At 54.1% G+C, this 22,352-nt stretch overlaps 1 protein-coding gene and 1 long non-coding RNA gene across 9 annotated transcripts in view; one reads left to right on the top strand and one right to left on the bottom strand.

Moving 5' to 3' along the window:
• Window positions 1-22,352, bottom strand: part of Dab2ip (DAB2 interacting protein) — a 184,099-nt gene that overhangs the window by 150,070 nt on the left and 11,677 nt on the right. The window contains exon 1 of one of the 3 annotated variants that reach the window (XM_026410368.2): window positions 11,011-11,450. The exons of 1 other annotated variant lie outside the window; for it this stretch is intronic. In XM_026410368.2, coding sequence (XP_026266153.2) covers window positions 11,011-11,113 — 103 coding nt within the window. In that variant the 5' untranslated portion in view covers window positions 11,114-11,450. Of the gene's footprint in view, window positions 1-9,861; window positions 10,163-11,010; window positions 11,451-22,352 lie in introns of those variants that run through there. One more of the 3 variants, XM_026410375.2, reaches the window with a different exon arrangement.
• LOC144254159 (uncharacterized) lies at window positions 3,950-11,741 on the top strand. 6 transcript variants are annotated; one of them, XR_013343447.1, is made up of 5 exons: window positions 3,950-4,163; window positions 4,564-4,652; window positions 10,565-10,659; window positions 10,797-10,872; window positions 11,663-11,741. It is a non-coding gene; the product is annotated as an uncharacterized LOC144254159 (long non-coding RNA). The 6 variants fall into 6 exon arrangements; XR_013343448.1 differs by lacking the exon at window positions 11,663-11,741 and adding an exon at window positions 11,450-11,529; XR_013343451.1 differs by lacking the exons at window positions 10,565-10,659; window positions 11,663-11,741 and adding an exon at window positions 11,450-11,529.

The following is a 22,352-nucleotide window of genomic DNA, read 5'->3' as shown; positions in this document are numbered from 1 at the left end:
CTTTGAATGCACTTCTCAGATCTGTTCATGGGTCACTTGTTCTAAATATTTAAAAGGAAGTCTTTTCCACTATCCATCCATGAGTGGGCCAGAAGGTGCCAAAACAGCAAGTTGGCACGGAAAGAAACACGTGGCCAAAGCCACCAACATCCTCAACAAGAATTATGTTTCTAAGCACGTGGCTGCGGCTTGATTGACGGGCCACGGAGCTGCTCTAAGTGGGAACAGGCCTCTCAGGAGAGGGAGGTATCACCACTGTCATCAAATACATCTCAATACTCATCTCGATCCCCGTAAAGAAGGCACCAGGCCACTTCCTGCCCTTGCACTGGAAAGGAAGTAAAACTGTGTGCCTTAATTCAATTAGGTAATTAACTAGACAATGCACAGAGGAATTCCAGCTAGGACACAAATGCTTAAAGGTGCAGAGGATGTCAACAACAAACAGGAACTCAGGCAGGAGGGGGAGGCAGGGGCAGTCGAGGTGTGTCCCCGGCCAGGACGGTTGATGATGACAAGCACTCACCCCATGCCAGCTCCGAGATAAGCACTTCACAAGCATGACCTCACCCAAGTCTCAAAACAACCCGGTGACGGTGACATGGGTGGCACTATTCTCCCCCTTGGGTGGAAACTGAGGCGCAGGCAGTGAAATGACCTGCCTGGGGGAGGGGGGCGGGTGCTGGGAGGTGACAAACCTAGCTCAGATACCAAATCCACATCTCCTTGCTCCTGGTCCTTCTTGTTCCCTCCCCAGGAGCATGTCCAACAGAGAAGGGGCTCTGGCAAGGTCTGGGCCCAATGGGGAAAATGAGGCAGGGTTCGACATCTCCTCACCTCCCTGCAGGTCTTGCCCGCTGGGCCTGGGTGCTCTCAGCTGACCTAGCTACATGGCCACCACGGACAACCAGGTGAGCTGGGGGAAAGTGGGTTTTGCAATGCCCTCTTCAGCTACCTGGAAGACCGTCCTGGGCTGGCTCCAGGCCTGTTCCCCTGGGAAGCCCCCTGACCCTTCACCCTGTCCCTGCTGTCCACACAAGCATGTGGCCTCTCCCGAGGCAGGGCGCGCTCTCCCTCTACGGGACTCTAGCTAGCGTGGACCCTGGGGAAGGAGGGAGGGAGGCAGGGAGCAGCCAGCCTCAGACTCCCGGGCCAGCAGGATGCTTCAGCCGACTCTCCGGTGCCTTAAACCACAGAAACAGCCCGAGGGGCGGGGTGGGGGGGCGCCAGGAGAAGGAACCCTCCCAGCACCTCCAAGAATCTTCTTCTCCGTTAACCCTTTTCTCTATCCACCAAAGCCGCTCCCTTAAAATCCCACACTCAGAAGCCTGTGGATTTGGCTGATCTGAGTCCCTGTCCAGGTTTACAAGAAAAGTGAGTAAATGATTCTGACCTCTCCCTCCCCGGAACTGCCTCTGCCAGAGGAAGGGAGTTCTGGAAAGCAGCGAGGGCCTGAGCCTCCCAAGACCACAGCTCAAGCAGTCTTCTTAGAGACCCTTGTAATGATAGTGCAAATGACAAGCCATCACAAAAACAGGAACACCCCGTGCGCTTGTCTGTGGGCCCAGCATCGCGCTCTCCTGGGTCCAAGTTACCTGACGCCCGCCCCAGGAAATAGGTGTCATGGTCCCCAGGAATAAGTTAGGATGGAGAACGAGGTAGCTCTGCCTGAGGTCCAATGGCTGGTATCGCGGACCCAGGTCTGTCTGAAGGACCCAGGCCACACACCCACCTTCAGCCTCTCCACCCTTCCAGGCTCCCTGCAGTGGAAACTGGGCTCTTCTGCCACCTCCCATCCCAAGCCCCGGACTCAGCAGCCAGCAGATCCTCTTCCGAATCTGAATCAGCGCCTTGCTATGGGTCACTCCACTCAGAGAAAAATGCCCGCAGCAGCCCCCCTGCCTTGAAGGTCCCTGCAGGGGAGGATGGGAAAGAAATGAACAGCAGTCTCAGAAAAGCCAACAGGTAGAGGGGTGGAAAGAAATGGACTCAGGCGGTGAACCCGTGTCTTCTGATGTGTGCCTTTCCTTCCATGGCACCTGGATAGAGCCCTACCTGCTTCCCTCTGTTCCCTCTCCCTAGCTGCTCAATGATGGTGCTGAAGTGGGAGTTGGAGATGAAGCCAATGTAGCCCAGGACCTCTCGTTCATCCCCTTGCTACCCTCACCCGCTTCGTCACACCTGGCCTGCCTCTCGGTAATGATACTTTCATGATTCCTCAGGAGGCATTCAAGCGGTTGGAGGGCAGAGCAGCAGTGCTTGATGCAGCAGGCTGTGGAGTCGGGAAGACCTGCATTTCAAACCCTGACTCTACCCCTTCCCAGCTGGGTGACCTTAGGGAGTCCGTCCTCCTCTCTGGACCTCAGTCTCCTCGTCTACAGAATGGGAATGGTAACAGAACCTCACAGTCTGTTGTAAAAATGAAGCGGAGCCGGGTGCAGTGGCATATCCCTGTAATCCCAGCGGCTCAGGAGGCTGAGGCAGAAAGATGACAAGTTCAAAGCCAGCCTCAGCAAAAAGCAAGGCACTAAGAAACTCAGTGAGACCCTGTCTCTAAATAAAATCCAAGAAAGGGCTGGGATGTGGCTCAGTAGTCGAGTGGCCCTGAGTTCAATCCCTGGTACTCAAAGAAGAATGAAGTGGGCTAGTTCTTAGAGAGCCTTAAACCTGATGATGCCTGGCCCATGGGAAGTACTCAGAAAGCATGAGCTGCTAGGTATTTTTCTTATAGCCCAGAGAGGTCATGCACCTTGGTCAGGCTCACACAGCCAGTATGAGACACAGTGAGAGCTGACATCAGGTTTGGGCTCTAGTCCAAGCTCTTCCCTGACTTACAGCCACTGTCCTGGGAAGCTGTCAGATGGCACAGCTCAAGCCCCAGTGGCTTCCCCAGGCCGACAGTTCATGGGCCAAGTACAAAGTCCCAACCGACAGGTCTGTTTTTCTTACACACACACACACACACACACACACACACACACACACAAGTCAACAAGTGGCTCAGAGTGAAAGTTCCCCAACCTTGGCATCCTCCCCGATCCAGAGGTGAGGAGTGATCTCATCCCTGTGACTAAGCCAAGGCCGACGCCAGGAGCCCTCTCTGGGAACCCCCAAAAGGCCTGGCACCGCTGGCTCCCGGCTCCAGAAAGAGCCCAGCCTGAGAAAATGGGATCCCCACCGAGTGGGACTCCCTGGCCCTAGGGCGGGAGAAGCAGGGTGGCCCTGAGCACAGATGTAGCCGAGGACAGCAATGGCCCCGAAGGTGTGGGTGGACAGCCAGCTCCACCATGAGCGCTCCTGAAGGGTCAGGCAGACCCGGGCCTCTGACCACCCGGTCCTGAAACAGAAGGTCTGCACCAGAGGGTTTCTAATGGTCTGTCCAGCTCAGGTCTGGTCCAGCTCCTGTCCTGACCGGCCAGGACCTTGACCTCGCTGGTGAAGGAGCACGGCTAATAAAGGCCCAGGGCCAGAGGGCAAGGGACACTCAGATGTTCAAAGGAGAGGATTCCGAACCAGCATCCCCCCAAAAAAGGCATACAGGAAAACCTGCCCCGTTGTCCCAGCAGCCCTCCCCTCCTGCAGACTGGACGTGAGCGCAGATAGAGGGTCCCGGGGCGCAGACACAGGTGGTCATGCTGCTGAACTGTGGGCACCGTCCGCAGCCAGAAACCGGGCCCAGGCCTCCCAGCGCTCTCTGAAGCAGGCCCTGCCTACGTCGATGGCGGCCCAGCCACTCGAGTCAGATAATGGAGCCAGAGGGCTCTGCACAGCCTCAAGTGTGACACGATCCCCAGGGATTACGGTGTCTATTTTTAACTCCCCACATCCTGGCCGAAAAACAAATCCCTCACACGCCCTGCAGATCCCTATCAGGGGGCTGACTGAGCCTTTTGGGAATTCTCTCCTCCCGGAAGCAGCGCCCTCTTGGATGGCTTCCCTCTGCCAGGAAAGGCCACGCAGTCTGTGCTCCGGCCACCGCCAGCTTCCATTATGTCTGGCCGGGTCCTCACTGGCCCCAGCAAACAGCCGTCTCCTGGTGGCCTCCGTCGTCACATATTCTCCAACGAGTGACAGCCAGATGGGTCTGGAGAGGCGGAGGAGGGCCACCCTCTTGTTGCTGTATTCATTTACCCCATTTCGCCTCCCAGCCTGTCTCTGACAAGGTGAGTCCTGCTCTGGGGTCACCTAGAGGGGACAGCCATGGGGCACCACGGTGGATGCTCAGTCTAGGTGGGGGACGAGGCAAGACAGGTGGACTGAGAAGGTGACAGTGAGGACAATGAGGGAAATATTCAGGCTGGCCCTGCCAGCCTCCATCTGGGCAAGAGATTTGTGGGGTCCGGACACAAAATCAGCCACCTGTCTCCTCTCTCTTTAGAATCCCCAGCACCCCTCAAAAATGCTCCAGATGCTTTTGAACAGATACCAGCCACCATGACCTATGAGGGGACGGAGACTTCCTCCATTGGGCAGAGCTCTCCTGCCTGGCCACCTGGCCCACCTGTGTGGGTGTGGGTCAAATTCATAGACATGGCCCATTCCTCTGTCCCACCTCCCTGACAGGCCGCTGCCTGGGTTTACCCTCGTCTAATGACATAGCCCAGAAAATGATCCCAACATGGAACTCTCAGAGGAACAATGCTCCCTGACTGGTAAGTCCTCCATACGGTCAGCCCCCTGGATGGCAGTGAGCACTGGACCCAGGGAGGGAGGGAATGAATATCTGTCTTCCTTTTTGTTCCTTCCACTTGGGCCTATGTGGCTGTCAACCCTCTCTGAACACAGGGTAGAACAGTCATAATGACCCCTCTGTGCCCCTGGTGTCACATCCGTGACCCCACAGGCCTTTCCTAAAGAACCAGGTGAGTTTTGACTGTTCCTATGTGAGACCTGAAGTTCAGCCTGCAGGAGGGGACTGACAGGTGGCTTTGCCACACCTGCTTCCAGGCCTGCCCATCTTTGAGGCCACAAAGTCAGAATAGGCTTCGAAAGAAAATCAGGGCTAGGGATGTGGCTGGTGGCAGAGCTCTTGCCTAGCATGCATGAGGGAGGACTTCCATCCTCAGAACCCACTATACACGTAGAGCAGATCAAGAACGAACCAAAGATTGGGGCTGAGGTTGTGGCTCATCGGTAGAGCTCTTGCCTAGCACATGCGGGGGCCCTGGGTTCAATCCTCAGCACCCCATAAAAATACATAAACAAAGTTATTTTTAAAAAAGAGCCTAATATGCAAAAAAAAAAAAAAATGAACCAAAGAATACAGGGATGTCTTTCCGCAAAAACCCAAAGAAACCCTCTCTATCCCTCAGCTGGAGCCAGCCCAGTCCGAGGCAGGAACTGAGAGACTCCCCACCTGATCATGCGGGGAGCTGGGTGCAGGGGAAAACGCCCTGAGTCAGAAGCAGCCTGGTTCAAAGCCAGTCCAAGGCCACAAAGCTGGACGAGCATTTACTAGACCAAGGAAGGCCCTTGCCAGGCCACACCCATTATGTGGGCACTGAGATGACACAAGGCCAGGTCTGCGGCCTCAAGAGGTTCAGAGCCCATCGTGGGAGACAGACAAGCCCACAGGGACGTGTAAAGCAGGTCGGTTCATCAGCACTCGAGCCAGCACTGAGCAGAGGGGGCCCACCCTGAGTGGGAAGAAGAAACCCAATGGAGGTGACATTTGTGCTAGACCCAGAGGGAAGTAATGATTTGGGTATGAAGCAGTGGCAGAGGGGACCTTCTGGGAGTCACAGGCAGAGACCAGGAAGCATGAAGTCTGAAATCTGAGGGAGACCGAAGGGGAGGAAAGCCGGAGCCAGACACGAGGCCTTGCTGGCCAGGGCACACCGGTCTCCTGCGGTGGGTGGGTGACAGGGAGCCATGCTTGGAGAGGAAGAAGACTCAGGTAGCTAACAAGGTCCAGCTATCCAGGGCCTGCCTCAGGAGGCCAGGCTGCCAGGGTCCCCCCCCCCGACCCCCGCACGGGGAGAAGGCAGCTGGGTCACTTCAGCCAGCTGCTCCAGGGAGAGGTGAGAGCCGTTGTGTCAGGGCTGGGGTCAGGGAAGGCTGAGGAAGCCCCAGGAGAGGCACCGGTAGCCTGGGAGGGAGAGAAGGGGCCTGCACAGCCCGCTGGTCTCTTGGCCCCAGCTACTCTAGACTGGAGGGGGACTCCAGCTGGGTTGTTCCCAGAACCCTGTTCTCCCCACTTGGTTTCCTTCCAGGACCCCCACCATCACTCTCCGCGTGTTCAGAGCCCAAGAGACTGTTCCCTTGGGAGGTGAGCAACCTCACCCCACCCTGGGCTTCTCTGGCTGCCGTTCCCTCTGCCCAGTGCTCCGGGCCCTTTGCACCCCAGGTCCAGAAGAGCCTTTCTGGCTGAGTTCATCACTCCCCGTGCGGCACCCTGCTGGCTGACCCGACCTGTCCCTCATGCCCTGAGCCCATCAGACTCCCTCTCCCAGAACTGCAGGCCAAAGTACAGCCCATGAAGGTCAAGGTTGCAAGAACCTTAGGGACCAAGCTGAATGACCTCAACTCCACCCGCTTCACAGCCAGGGATGTGAAGAGAAGACCAGCCCTGCCGGGGGTCACACGGGGGTCACACGGGGGTCACACAGCCGATCAAGGCCCAGGGCTTCCTGCTTCCAGACAGGGGCTCTGGCACCAAAGCCTCGAGAGGGGGAGCAGAAAACAGCCAGGTGTGGGATACAGCACAAAAAAGGCCAGAGCACATTGTCAGGGACCTGAGTTCCAGTCCCCATTCTGCCACCTCCCCAGCCCCTCCCACACACCTTAGGGCTTGGGACATGTCACTGCAGCTTTCTGGACTCCAGCGACCTTTTCCATAAAATGGGTGTTTAATACTTCTGTGCCTTCCGCAGGATCAAAGAGGATAAAGCAGAACAAGCCCTCTCTGCAGAGCAGAGCTGGGAGCCGGAAGGCGACACTGCTGAGGTCTGTGTAGGGGAGCCTTTCACCCCACAGCCCTCCCAGCCAGCCCAGCCCAGCCCAGCCCAGAGGTCCTCAGATGACACATTCCCCCAGAGCTACCCACAGCCAGCAGAGCAGCCCTCCAGAGAGAGAGGAATTTCTTTCTACCAGATTCAAACTGCAGATGTGCGCATGGCAGAACCAGTGCATTCCCCTCCCCCCCCCCCAGATTCAGCCCGGCGCCTCATGGCATGGGAAGGTCAGAGGCCACCGTGGGAGGATGGAGGAGGAAGGTATGTAGGGGAAAAGAGTCCTGCCCTCTTCTCCAAGGTACCCCCTAACCTGACTGAGAAACCCAAGCACAAGGTGCACAAACCCAAGGTGTGCCAGACCTACCACAAAGCAGAAGCCAAGGTCCTGGGGTGGGGGTGGGGGTGGGGGTAACAGGCCCATCCCCCTGCACATCCACTAGTAAAATTTCACCAGGCTCCTTTGTCCCCACGGCCTACCCCAGAGCCCCAGACATCCACCCGGGGACTCCCACAGACAGCAATCACCTTGCTGAGGGTGTAGGGGCATGCCCCTTCTGAAGTGGGGAGGCAGCTCCAGAAAGAAAAACCAACCAGCTTAAAAGAATGATGCCAAGACTGCAGTTGAGACTTCTTGGGACCTGCATGCCATATTCTCTTCCTAAGAATTCCTTACTGTTATGGTTCTCAAACGGTGCTGTGCAAGAGAAGGGCTTGGAGAATTTTTTTCAAGGCAGGTGCCTAAGTCTGGAGTAAAGATGAGGAATTTGCATTTTAATAGGTGCCCCCCCCCATTCGTACGATGAAAGTACCTGACACACACCACAGGCACAGGAGCATGCGCATGAACTGTGCACACACACACACACACACACACACACGTGCATGTGCTCACGTGCACACACATGGACATGCATGAAAGAGTGGGAGGAAATATCATGAGACGCATGGGTGCTAATCCAGAGGCTGGGTTTGGGGTACAGCCCAGACCTTACTGGCTGTATGACCTTGGCTAAGTCCCTTAGTCTCTCTAAACCTGTTTCTTTATAGGCAAAATGAGGATAAAAAATGATCGGTCTCATGAGGTTGTCTTAAGGATGCAAGGAAATGTGTGCAAAGCCTCCAGCACAGGTCCTGGCATATAATAAACACTCAATAAATGGTGCTGTGATCATTGCCAAACTCAGTTCCAGTGTGCCGAATGCCTGAGGATAGGAACAGAATGCCAGGCACCAGGGGACCTCAGTGAATAATTGAGCTAGTAAGAGATGCCCGAAGGGTTGTGCTAGAATCAGGGGGTAGAAGTAACAGGGACACAGATTTCTGCTCTAAACAGGAAGAATTTTTTGATAGACTAGAGATGCCCAATCATGAAACCAGCTGCCCCCTGAGCTCACTGTTACTAGAGGATCCTAGAGGAAAAGACTAGATGTTCGCCAGGCAGGGGTGTGGCACCAGGAAAAAAAATGAGGAGGGGGGTGGCCTAGATGATCTTGAAGGTGACTTGGGGCCAGGTTCTGAAGGTCAGTCCCTCTCCCCATCATTCTGGTAATTGGTTCCTTTGCAGAAGCCAAGGTCCTGGGGTGGGGGTGGGGTGACAGGCCCTGATATTTCTAATAGTTACTCCCAAGGACCCAAAGGGAGCCGAGGCAAGGCCTGACACTCTTGGCATGGCTAATGGCAGGGAAGAAAATGGTGGGGCATTCTTCAATAACGTGTGTCCCCAAGGGCGGGCGTGTGCATCCCTGCACTTTCCTCAGAGGGGCTGCTTAAGAGAGTCTGGGCTTTACTCATTCTGAAGAGAGGGGAAACTGAGACAGGGGGTGCTTAATCCCTCAAGCAACAAGGTGGCTCAAGGTCCAGGGTGTAGACTGGCTGCTCAAGCCTTCTGTATGAACCAGGTGCCTTCCACTTTTACCTCACAAATGTCTCGCTACATCCCACTGAGATGGGACTTTAGAGCTCAGAGAGGTTAAGAATCCCACCCAAGGGCTCCCAGCTAGCAAGCAGAAGGGTCTGAGGTTTCAATCCAGGTTCTCCCCCAAAACTGGGTGTTTGGTTTTACACTCTCAGAGTTATAGTCTCAGATAAAGAAAACAAGAAAGGAGTTAATGTTTCAGGGGGGATAATGTTTGATTATGATCTTCATTAGTGATGAGCTATCTACTTACCCACCCATAATTAAAATTAAGATAGAATCCCATCTTCCCCCTCAGGGCAGAAAGAGCAGGTGTAGAGCCAGGCACACACCAGATAGTTCAAGTGTGAACCATCCAGCAACCAGAAAACCCAGATACCATTGCCCCCAGGCTGGGAGCCGGAAGCTAGAAGGTTTTGGACCGGGTTTTCGCTCTGTTTTGCTCAAGGCATTTTCATGGAGGGTGGGGTTCAAAGCAGACAGGAAACAGAAAAGAGACCTCACTTCAGCCACCTGCCCTCTCATAACTGAGAACTGGCTAGGTAGAACAACAAAAATACCCCAAATTTGGGGGCCTCGGTTGCCTGGCTCTGGGCAGCGAGGGTTGCCTCCGTGGGGTGAGGTGAAAGGGTCTGAAGTTTTGGGAGACTCCTGGCCACCTCAACTTCTGCTGGTGCGGGCCCCAGTTGGGTACCTTCCTCGGGACACCCTCCTCTCCGGAGGACCCAGTGGCAGCCCTGAGCCCCGAGGTCAAAGATAGAGGGTAACGCTCAGCAAAGTTTAAAGGGTCAACATTTGGTACAGAAGTCCCCGCGGGAGAGGAGGCTGTAGGTGAAAGAGGGGTAAATAAAGCAAAGCTGCGGCCCACTCCTCAGTCCTGCACCCCAATACTTTGCATCCGAGCCCCCCCGCTCCTCTCCAGCCCTGGACCCGGCTCGGATCCCTCAAGCCTGCAGAGCCCCCTCCGCCTGACCCGCGGTCGCCAGCTTTTACCTCTACGCGCCGGCCTGGCCGCCGGGCGCTGCCATCCCGAAGGCGCCGGAGCTGGAGCCACCCAGGGCCAGGCTGGCGAAGCCGCCGAGTCACTGGCACGCGGGGTCCCGGGGTCCCAGGGCGGCGGCAGGAAAGTTTCCGTGGCGCCAGCTGGGTCGAGCGAAGCAGGTCCGACAGGAACGCGCTCCCGTCGGCTCCGCACCTCCCCCGGCGCCGCGGCTCTCCGGCTCCCGGACTCCTCGGCCACCGGGCCAGCCCGGCCCTGCCAATCCCAGGCCCAGCCGCCTGCAGCTCCGCCCGCCCGGCCGGGGGCCGAGCAGGGGCGTGGAGGGAAGGGGCGGGGGCGCACCTGTTTGGTCGATCGACCCCATTACCGCCGCCCCGCCCCGGCCGGACTGGGCAGGGCCGACCCCTCTGCGCCCAGCCGGAGCCCGGGCCCCGGCGAGGGCTGGGATCCAGGCGGAGCTACACGCCCCCTCCGCTCCCCGGGCCTGGCGCGATCGAGCGCGCCCGCGGCCCAGCTAGCAGCCGGGGTCCTTCCCTTGGCTTTAGCTCCAGGGCTCTAGGGGTAGGGCACCGAGCAGCGGGTCTCGACTTTGCTTACAAAACCACCCCTCTGCCAACGCACACTGCCCTCCCGCAAGGATTTTCGTATGTCTGCTGACCCCTTAAACTTTCCAGTGCTTTCTGCTTCCATCTGCAGCTTCTGGCCCTAAGGACCTAAGAGAGGACAAGAGCTTTGGAAAAGGACAGCAGGCAGAGATGTCACCCGGAAGGCACCTCGACACTTGCACCAAGGCAAACTCCCGAGGACCCCAGCTGGCTCCGGCAAACGTCTCGCGCATTCTTGCGATCGGCTGTGGCGGGTCCCCCAACTTCTCTTGGAGACCGAGAAATATATTAAACCTTAACGATTTTATTGTCCCACTTTCCAGACAGGAACACTGAGGCCAGAAGGGGGCGAACCCTTTTCGGACCTGATGGCGGGACCGCCACCTTTTCAAACTAAAGGTGAGTTTGCAGAGTTCTCTTGGCTCCTCCCCCCCCCCAGCCCTGTACCGACGTCTGGGTCCGCCCCACCTGGGCCCTGGCAGTGGCCCCGGGGTCGGCGAGGCAGACGAGGCTCCCTGCGAGTGCGCCAGGCCTTACCTCTGCAGCAGAGCGTGTCCTCGCAGAGCGCGCTGGCCGGAGGCCCCAGCAGCGGCAGGGAGGCCCAGGCCAGGGCGCGGGAGGCCGTGCCGCCGGCTCCCATCCCGGACGGGCTCTGCCGCTCCGGGTCCCGCGGGCCTTCCACCCTCCGCGGCACCTGTGGGGCCAGCGCTGTGCCCGCGGTCTCGGCTTCGGGGTCAGTCCCCGGCCAGGCCCGGATGGGCGCTGAGCAGGGCTCCCTCAATTCCTTGGTCTGCCCGGGCTCCGACTCCCACTGCGGCGGCCCAGGCAGGGCGCTATTTTTAGCGAGAGCTGCTCTCCCAGTCCAACAGACAGAACCAGTTAATTCGGCCGCTCGGGAAGGGCCTGCTTAGGGAGCTCCCCGGAAAGCAGCCGCAGCTCTGCTGAAAGCTGATCCTTCGCATTCCTGCCTCTCGAGGCGGGAGGGCGGGAGGACGCCTCTAATTCCAGAGGGAAGCTGGCGTCCTCTCTGAAGGCAGCCCTGGGCCCAAGTGCACGCCCAGGTTGGCTCTAAACTGGCTCTGAAATCTGGCCCGACCTCCTTACACCGACCTCAAGACCTCAAGCTTCCTATGATGTCCCACAACATGCACACCTGCAGTCCCACCCTTCTGGCTGATCTCCGCACTAGGAAGTGCCCCTGAAAATGGGGTCTGGGCTCCAGCATCTGCTCACCATCATCACTCAGAAGCTACTTGATGAATGAAGGGGAAGAGGAGTGAACATCAGATACAGGATCTGTAGACCCTGGACAATAAGGAATTCATGGACAGGGTGGACAATATGGGGTGAATAGATGGGGGTGGCTTTGAAAACTTGCAGAAGATTTTGAAATCTTACAGAACTCCAAATCCAACACTTTCTAGTTGTGTGACTTTGGCAAGCCACCTCACCTCTGTGCCTAAGTTTCCTCTTCTGCAAAAAGGAGTTTGGGGGTCTCAAGACAGTCTATGGAATACCCTTTTGTAAGCAAAAGTATTACATCCATTACATGGATGTTCATGTAATGAGTGAAAATGCAAAGAATAAGACATGGATCTGCTCTCAAGAAGGCACTTGCTCTTTTAATTCAAAGTATAAGCCTAGAAAGGTACAAGACCAAGTGGTATTGGACTAAGGATAAATAGTCCAGTGAACTAGAATAAAGACTGCAAAAATAGACCCATACATATATGGAAGCAATATTTGGCAGAGGTGACAGGCAGATCTGTGGGGAAAAGTTTCATTCTCTATAAATGGTGCTGGAGCAGTTGTACATCTATGTTAGGGGGGGAAAGGTCATGGGTGCTGGGCATGGTGGTGCACACCTGTAATCCCAGTGGCTCAGAGGCTGAGGCAGGAGGATTGCAGGTTCAAAGTCATTCCCAGCAACTGAGTGAGGCCCTAAGCAACTCAGACTCTGTCTTAAAATAGAATGCAGAAAATAGCTGGGGATGTGGCTCAGTGGTTAAGTGCCCCTGGGTTCAATCCCCAGTTCTAAAAAAAAAAAAAAAAAAAAAAAGTGACTTGGGATCCCTACCTCACACCACACATAAAATATCAATTCCAGACGTACTGAAGACTTAAACACACATGAACACAACATAAGAGGAAAGGATTTCTTGAAAAAGATAGGAAAAGCACAAATCATGAAGAAAAGGATGGATACATTTAATTAAAATATGAAACTCCTTTTTTTTTAAAACCCAGTGCCTCACACATGCCAAGTGAGCACTCTACACTGAGCCACAACCCCAGCCCCTGAAACTCCTTTTTATCAAGGGAAATATGTGCGACACAAGATCCAAAATATACAAAGCCCTTTCACAAATCAATTTTCAAAAGAAACATTAGAAAATTGGGGAAATATATGAACAGGCAATTTGCAGGAAAGGAACAATGAATGGCCAATAAACATATGCAAAGATTGTCAGCCTCATTTGTAATCCCGGGAAATGCAATATAAAACCTCTGTAAAGTGTCACTTCGCACCTGTCAGACTGGCACAAAAACAAAGTGGGGCAGAAGGGACATGGAGCATGGAGAATTCTGGTACCCTGCTGGCTGGAGCAGGGGTGGGTACAGCCACTCAAGAATGATGTGGCAGCTTTGAAAATATTGAGGGTGCATGTACCCTGGTGACCCAGGCTTTCCTATGGAACATACCTGGAGAGCCTCTTGCTCATTGAAACAATATTTAGATTAAAGAAGACTCTGAAACAGCCTCAGTGTCTATTATCAGAAGAATGCATAAGCAAATTGTGAAGTGTTCAGAGAAATGCTATACTGCCAAGAAATGAGTAACTAGAGATTCCTTATGAACCACCAGTGAGGGGGGAGGCAAGTTGCAGACGATCAAATTATATGATATCATTTACACCGATTTTTTAAAACATGCAAAACAAAATACTCTAAGAAACATAGAATTGCACAGATGTAGCAAATGCACAAAGACATTCAGAAGCATGATAAATATACCATTCAGCGAAGTATTTACCTCGAGGGGTAGAGGGAGATGTGATAAGGTGGTAGGAGGGGGCTTCTCCCATTTTGAGACTTTGTTTCTTGACTGGAATGGTAAATACACAGATTCTGTCTTATTTTTCAAACTTCTGCATATGTGTGTTTCTGGGGATCAAACCCAGAGCCTTATGTAATGTCAGGCAAGCACTCTACCACTGAGCTACATCCCCAGCCCCCAAACAATTTTAAGGTACAGAGCAAGCATGATGGGAATTTTGGAGTTCTGCTCCAAAACTCACTTTCCTCTTTCTTTCTCCTTGCTCTCCCCCACCCTCCACCCAGGAACATTTTTCCACTGAGCTACATCTCCAACCCTTTTTATTTGTTTGAGATAGGATTTTGCTCACCTGCCCGGTCTGGCCTCCAAATTGGGACCCTCTTGCCTCAGCCTCCCGAGGCTCTGAGATTACAAGCGTGAGCGGCCATGCTCAAGATGACTTTCCTCATTTTGATAATACAGTCATAGCGTCTAAGTGCTCAACTCAAAGCCCAGACATGAACACCTCCATCCCCAATCTCCAATGGAGTCCTTTACACCCTAGTCCCAGTCAACTGGGACTCCTCCCACATACGCATCACCATCAATCAGGCCCTGAAACCCTGCACACTCTCTGAGGCCTTCCTGAATTCACAGACTGCTCACTCTTCCCAGGCCTGGTCCTCCCTATCTCTGCCCAGCCTGTGCCTATTTCTCCATTACAATCCAGCTCAGGCATTTCAGCTCCTGGGAAGCCCTGGAGGTATTCACTGACTCCTCCAGGTAGAGCGTTCCCACCTGTTCCCACCTGCCCTCTTCGCTGTTTATTACAGTATGGATTGTTGCACCTGGTTAGGAGTCTGTCTCTGGGAGGAGATTGTGAGCTCCTCCAGGCACCAGCCTTGTCTGAGCCACTGAGCAGCCCCGCTGTCTGGGTGGGGCTTGGCCTTAGGAAGATGTGTTTAATGAATGAAAGGGCTGAATAGACCCAAGTGCTCAGAAACCCACAGGAGCCACGCCAAACTCAAAAGGAGAGCAACCCCACCACCTATTTGGTTGATTGCTTGGTCTTCACTGAACATTCTTCACGATAGTGTGAACTTTAGGGTCAGAGAGAACTGTTCACACCTGGGCTAAACTGTGTTGCCCACTGTGTGAACTGACATGCTATTATATCCCTCTGAGCCTTAGCTTTGGGGTCTACACAACGAGGATGTGACGAGTTGTGACTAGGGCTCATCACAGGAGTTATGAAAATTCAGTGAGATTACAGAAAGATTACAGATCCTTTTGCAGGGTCAGGTAGCAACCGTGTCAATATTGGCCAAGAGGAAGATATTTGCAGGGAAGAGTGGAAGGAACCGCCTATGAAAAGTGGAGGTCTAGTCAAGCCTGGTGGCTTGGTTTCAACTACTTGGAGGCTGGGGCAGGAGGATCTCTTGAGTCTATGAGTTTGAGACCAGCCTGGGTGACATAGCAAGACTGTTTTCAAAAGGAAAAGGAAGGAAGGGAGATAAAACTATCAAAAGGCTGTTCACCGATTCTCAACAAAAGCATGCACCCGGAGGCTGGTTGGAGCTGGGATGGCCAGAAGCATGCTCCCAGTTCCTGCTCCTAGCACTGCTTCCTCCTGTCCTCTGCCCCTGGCCATCCCACCCCCTGCTCCAACACACACACCTCGGAAGTGATTAGCTGCACAGCATTTCGGAATCCTAGGCCCTCCTCTCGGACTCCCCTATCCACTCTGGCCCCCTCCAATCTGCTCTCACATGTATCCCAGGGAGCCAATCTGGGCCCATCTTTTCCTTGCCGGCTTCCATCTGTAGGGGCGACAGAGCCTGTGGCACCTTCCCCAGGGATGCATCTGAAGTGATTTACCAAATGCACTATATATGCAAAATCTACATATGTCCACTTGTCGGGAGCTTCCATCAAAGCAACACAAAGGATTGCAAATTGCTTATGGTCCAGACTGTAGAAGATGAATTGGATGGCGTTACAGTCTGTACATGCAAACAAATATATAAAATTGACAGGGCCGTGTGGTCACTGCGAAAGAACAACACTGTGTGCTTCAAAGGTTCTGGCGACAGACTGTCTGAGCTAAGGAGCCAATTGTCTTTGATCCGGGTCTCACTGGACCATATAATATTATCCTGGTGACATAGATATGAGCCACCCATGGCACTTTGTCCCATGCAAATGTCTGCCATCTTTCTTAGTGGCTCTCAGGAAGGCCATCAGTGACTTCCTTGTTGGGAACACCAAAGGATACTTTCCCGTCTTCATCTAGCCCGACCTCTTGGCCAAACTTAACCCCATGGAAACTTCTGCTCTCTTCTTTCTCACCACACTCTCCCAGTTTTTCTCCTGGTTCTCTGGTTACTCCTTCCACTCTTTGGCTACCTTGTTTTACTCCACTGGGCCATAAGAGTTGGAGGGGAGACAGTCAGAGCCCCGTATCCTCCACCTTGCATGGAGCTCACAGCTTCAACCCCCGGGCTCATGCCAGTAATTCCCACACAGTCCCTTCCACACAGCCTTCCACACTGCCAGGACCTCAGTAAGCGCTGAGCTAGTTCCCTGCCTCTGTCTGCCTGTCTCCATCTTGGTTGTGTCCATTGATTCTCCCCAGGAGGTTTTCCAAGCACGAATAAAACCATGTCACCCCCACCCCTGTTAGAAGGTCTCAATGGCTTCTTACAGCTTCGTGTGGCCTACCAAGCACTGGGTCTGCCCCCCCATCCATCTCTCCGGCCCATTTCCTGACATCTTCCCCCTCCCTCCCTCCCTCTCCACCCCAAGCCACTCCAGCCAACTTCCAGGTCCTCAAATATGCAACATTCCTGCCCATGACCTGCCTACCAGGTTCCCCTGTCCAGAACCTTTCTCTGTCCCCTCCCCTCCTGGACCCAGTTAACTCTTCCAACGGCAGCTTAATGTCACTTCCTCCGGGGCAGTCTTCCCTGGCCTCCACACTGTACCCCATAGCCCTGGGTGCTCATTGCTGCACCTGGTCCCACCCCCCAGCAAGGACCCCAGCACATAATAGGTGCTCTATGGATGTTGGCTGATGAAGGGATGAATCCATGTTTGCTTGTACACCTCCCCTGATGGGCTCTACTTATCATGGCTGGACACTGTTACCAGAGATTTCTACACCTAGGTCCACTGATATGTCAGCATACTTGGATGCTTTTCCAGTTGCTTTGTGTGTTCTATCATTTAATTCTCACAATCACCTTTGAGGATGTTCTGATATCGTCTATGTCCCTTTAATATGAGGAAACTGAGGCTCAGAGAGTACAAGCAAATTGAGCAAGATCACACCGACATGTAAATGGCAGAGCTGGTGCTCACATCCACATCTGTGGGATTCTAAACCTGGGGCTTGGTAACCACTGGGCTGCACCACCCTTTTCTGCATACTATTCTGTAGTAGTCTAAGTTAGTTCATAACTTAATCTCCCAAGGAGAAGGCAGGACCTTCCTGGATGGAAATAAGATTCAAAACCTCATCCACGAAGCATCAGACCGTGTACACCAAACCCACCAGAATCCCCGGGCAAGGGGGGACATGAGTGTTGATGGAGGCGAGGGAAGGATAGGGAAGCGCGCTCACCCGGTGCCCTTGCACAGCGGTGATGGTCAGGAAGAACAAAGAGCAGAAACGGACAGAGCTCACTGCTGCCTCTGAGGAGTTTGAGAGTTAAATACCAGGTGGAGGGTGGCTGTGAGAGACACGAGGTGTGGAGGAGGACCACGCGCTCCTGACAGAAAGGCCCCTATTCCAGGGCCTGTCTGCTCGCAGGGGGCACAGCCCTGTCCAGGCCTCACCAGCCCCCGCTTTGAATCCACCCCCACCCCCAGGGTTTCTCCCACACCCACCCCTGCTGTTGACAGATTCCCCAAGTGCCTTTCAAGGTCGGCTCCCCTTCCCCCATGCCAGGCTCCAGTCTGGGTGCTGGGGATGCAGGTAAAGAGAAGAGTGAGGTGCTCCCAGATGCAGGGGGCAGAGACAGGCAGCAGTGTCCCCAGGGACCACCTGTGTGCTGGCCCTGTGGCCCACATGTGATAGTCCCAGGCGGCTGCTGAGCATAAGACAGAGGTGGCTGTGGGGCCCTGAGGCCAACCTGGGCAGCACAGGTGGTTCCGGAAGGGCTCCTGCAGAGATGACCTGTGAGTGGGTCTTAAAGGAGAGAGATGACAGGCAGCCAACAAGGAGCAGCCTTGCAAAAGCATGAGCAGAGGGGAGCACCCGGGGGCCGGGAGCAGTTTACAGTCAAGACCACTGGGCATCAGGGATGAGGGGCAGCCCAGGGAGAGGGGAGGGAAGAGAACAGTGTGGGTCACCAGGTCCCTGAGCACCGTGCCGGGGCTGGGACTTTGAGGAGGCCACTGGGAGATCCCAGGGCCGAGAGGGACATGGAGGACTCTTGAGTTTTACATGAATCTCTTCATCTGGAGGAAGAGGAGGGACTTAAAGGAAATAGACAGGGGACCAGCAAGAGAATGATCCAGGGAGTGGCCGGGAGGTGCAGCAGGAGGACAGACAGCTTAGTAGTTTAGTCAGAAAGAAGACCCAGATTGGATGGTTGCTGGAGGGGAATTTGGGGGTGGGGATGGACCGTGGGCTACTCAGCACTAATCCCCCTTCTATAAGGAAGGAACCATTCTTCCAGATGTGGAAGGCTATAGGAAGATGTCCTTCAGCTGCCAGCAGTTTGGGGTTGCCCCTGATGAAGAAAGCCATCTCACTAGAGGTGACACTCCCTGGGATGTCCTACATCCAGGGACTGACCAACCCAGGAGCATGATGACCTGGCCCCTCGGCACTACCCAGGACCACTCTGAAGGGCCATCCTGGGTCCAGACACAGGGTGAATGGGACCTCCATTGAGATTGCACGCAGCTCAGCTTTGCCCTGCACCGCTGCTGCCCGTCCCCTGCACGGGTCCACAGCTTGAGCGCAGACCCCAGCAAGCCTCCCGCACACAGAAACATCTCAAACCCGGCTTTCTGGGGTTGAAATGGTGCCGGTGAGGACAGAAAGCCCTTGCTAGGTGCCCCCGTGAAAATGACCCAGTAGATGGTGTGACTTCAAAGTTGCCAGGGAGAAAGGTGAGCAGTACTCAAGAGAACAGGTGAGGTCCTGGGACAGGGGGAGAGGCCAGCTCTTCCTGAGACAGATGCAGAAATTGGAGGCAACTTTGGGTAGAGATGGGGTCAGGAAGTAGAGGGAGTCTGAGTCTTCACTTTTTATCTTTTTTCCTCCTTTGCAGATGGAAGAAAGTAACGTTGGCTATTAGGGGGAGGGTAGATAGTAAAATAATTATGCAAGAAAATAATTACCAGGGGCACAGTATCTATTGCCACTGTAGGAGTAAGGAGTGCAGGGCCTCAGGGTGGGTGGGCTTCGGCCAGCCTGTGTGCCCAGAGGGGCAGAAAGGACCCAGCCAGGGATGATGTGAGGGACTGGGAATAGGATTTCTAAATTATATACAAGAGGCCCAGTTAAATGTTACTTGTTTAGTATAAGGACATCTTTTGCAATATTTGGATATACTTATGCAAAAAATCATCCATTGTTTACCTCGTTCCTTTCTGACCCCTTCCTACACTGGATGGGCCACAGACTTCAGCCCAGGTAGTTCTCAGATTCTCCCCTTCCCCTCCCTTGCTCAAACACCTCCAGGCTCACCATTGTCCAAACCATCCATGGGTCATTTGAGGCCCTCTGTTTTCTGATCTTCAGCCACCCTCTCCACCCCATCCCGCATCCTTGGACACTTGGTCCAGGTCTCCTGCCTCTTAGTTTTTTTGCTTTAGCCATTTCCTCTGCTTATAAAGGGGCCTCTCCCCAAGTCCACTCTGCCAGGAAGCCTCCTAGGTCTAGATCCCTCCTGGTGGGAGGAAGTAGTCAGAAGCACCTTGGGCGAGTCCTTTCACTCTGAACCTCCTCTATTTCCTTGACTCTAAATGGGCTCCATACTGCCTCTCTCATCCAGCTGCTGAAGGGATGAGAGATAATGTTTAGAAAGGGTCAAGCACACCCTGGGATGTGGTGCTCTCCCTGCCTCTGGCCAGATCCCTGCCTGGCCCTCCAGGGCGTAAATGCACATTTGCTGGATTGCATTGACTCGAAGGTTCTGAGCTTTTACATTTCAACTTGCTTCTCAGAATTACCAGGCCCAAGAGTGGAACTTAGACAAATCCAATTTCCTATATTAAGATGATCTGAAAAGAGATGGGTAATGAGACCACTATAATTCTGACGGCATAACAGGTTTCTCCCTCAGTCCACGATGGGCCAAACCGGCTCCCCCTAAAGGGCCCCTTTTAGAATCAAACATGGCGCCCAGACGCTCCAGCTGGAAGCAGGTAATATCCGCCACACACATTTCTGTCTCAAGCCCCCCCCAATTCCAGACCACAAAAGGTGATTTCTTGGAACCATTAGCATAATTACCTGACTGCAATGCTATAGAGGAGCGATTAGATGAGCCTGTGATTTTTGCACAGTTATTTGTCTCAAGTAAGTCACCTGAAGTTCATCTGCCATGAGGATTCATGGCTGCATTCTGTAATCGTAGGGAATTATTTTGCTAATAACAGAGGTACCTTGATCTAATTTAGTTTTAATGCCAAGAGGTGCCCTCCCAGAATAATCAGCTTCAGGCCAATTCCAATTTCCAGGTTTGTTACACATTCTGGAGAGAAGATTCAATTCAAGGAGGCTGAAGTTACTTCTTTATCACCTAAAGTCATCTAGGGGCGAAATGGATCCTACCTCTCTACGTGTTTGCAGAAAAATGCAGGGAGAGGCCCAGCCGCAGGGAGCCAGGGTGGGCGCCCAGCCAAGAGGAACCACTGGGTCAGGTTCAATCCATTAGGTATTCCTGGAAGAGCCCTACTTTTTCTTTCATTCATTCATTATCTCATTCATTCTTTTCTTCTATTTCTGGGGTCTCTCCTCAGCACAACCTGGTCTGTGCTATTATTGGATGCAGCAATGACAAATACGGGTACCAATCTCTTCCAGAAGCATTAACACTTATCAAGCCATTATGTCCTGTGAGCCAGGTGGGAGCTGCTATTGTACCCATTCTGCAGGTAAGGAAACTGAGGCAGAGAGGTTAAGAAACTTGTCTCAGTTCAGACAGCAGTTAAGGACACAGCTGGGATTTAAATTTCCCCCAGGGTCACAGGCAAGGTAGAATCCACACAAGGCATGGTGCAAGCCCCCTGCTCTGTGCTCTCTTTCAGGCTTAACAACTACTCTGGGACAGGGGTGTCATTAGCTTCATTTTATTGAGGAAGAAACAGAGTCTTGCGGGGCTTTGACTTGGCCACGGTCAATGCAGGGAGTACATGGAGGAGTTGGGACTTGAACCCTGAGATTCGGATTCTGAACCTGGGGCTGCCTTGGCCAAAGCTGGGAAATATGTGCAGTGTCTTTTGATATCTTTGTTAGAGGCTGGGTTTAAGGTGATCACCCCAGTGCCCGGTGTCCTGCGGTCCAGCTCTGATCCCTTGGGGCAGTTCCTCTTCCCCACCCCCACCTCTCGCCCTAGAAACTCAGTCCTTTTGTTCCTGTTACCAAACAAACCCGACTGTCCGACTCCTGTTCCTTCATTCACCTGTTTATGCTTTCAACAGAAGGCTGTCTGGTTCTGCAGGATGGACAGGAGGTAGCTGTGACTCTGTCCCCACCCCCCAGTCCTCCCTGGGGGAGGGAATGGGGTAAATGGGGTCTTCCTCCATAGAGGTGGCTGGAAAACCACTGGGCTGGATCCTCTGTTGGCTCCTGGGGTTCCCAGAGCCAGGGACCTGGGCTCACTGATGACCGGTGACGTCTGCAGGGCTGGAAGGCTGCTAAATGCCCACCTGAGACCCCGCCCCACCTGCCTGAACACCTGTCCTGCTTTGTTGACAGCGTCAAGGGTCAAATCCTAGAAGGACCTGTCAGCAAGGCCAGCTGGGCTCAAGATGCCACCCCTGGGGGAACGAGCAGTCCAGGAGCCTGGCCACAGAGAGACAAGCTCAGGGTAGGGGTCAGCCAGCCTTGGCACTGGCTTCGGGGACAGGCTACTTCCCCATTGGTTACCCATTAGTTTTCTCTCCTGTCTTCTCCCTTTTTTGAAGTTGTAGTTGTTTGTACTCCGTCCCTCCTTCCTCCAACAAGTGTCCGTGTTCACCACTTTCTGTTGAGGCTACAGGAGAATGAGACAAAACTCCTGTGTGACCTCAGGACAGAGCCTTCACAGATGGCTGCATCCCCAGGTGACGGGTGCCACCCAGGCCCTGGGCACGCAGTTGCTGGGGTTGGGAAGGCTTCCTGGAGGCAGTGGCCGCCAAAGGGGCACCAGCATGTGAGTGGGAGCTGGCAAGTGGCAGGGAACCACAGGTGGGAGGGAGGCAGATGTTTTAAGCCTCAGGGAGAGGGGCAGGAAACTGGGGAGGCCGAGGAAGCCTGAGTGTTTAGGAGCCATCAGCCACTCTGTCTGGCTGAAGCATGGGCACTGGTGGCCATTTGCAGATGGAGTAAGGGAGGCCATCCAGGATGCAGCAGCAGGTCGCCAAAGGTCAAGAGCCTGGATATGGCCAGGTATGGTGATGCACACCTGTAATCCCAGCAACTGGGGGGGGGGGGGTTAAAGCAAGAGGATCCCAAGTTCAAGGCCAGCCTCAGAAATTTATGGAGCTCCTGTCTCAAAATCAAAAGGGCTGGGGATGTAGCTCTTCCCCAGTACTGGTACTGGGGGGGGGGGGGAGCTGGGGAATTGATCCTGAGGGTCATGGGCCAGTGGGGTTTTCAGCAGGGGAGGGAGCAGGGTCTGCG

This window comes from Urocitellus parryii, chromosome 4, assembly GCF_045843805.1.
Source record: "Urocitellus parryii isolate mUroPar1 chromosome 4, mUroPar1.hap1, whole genome shotgun sequence".
In the NCBI taxonomy this organism is placed as follows: domain Eukaryota; kingdom Metazoa; phylum Chordata; class Mammalia; order Rodentia; family Sciuridae; genus Urocitellus; species Urocitellus parryii.
This window is presented reverse-complemented; position numbering and strand designations above follow the sequence as displayed.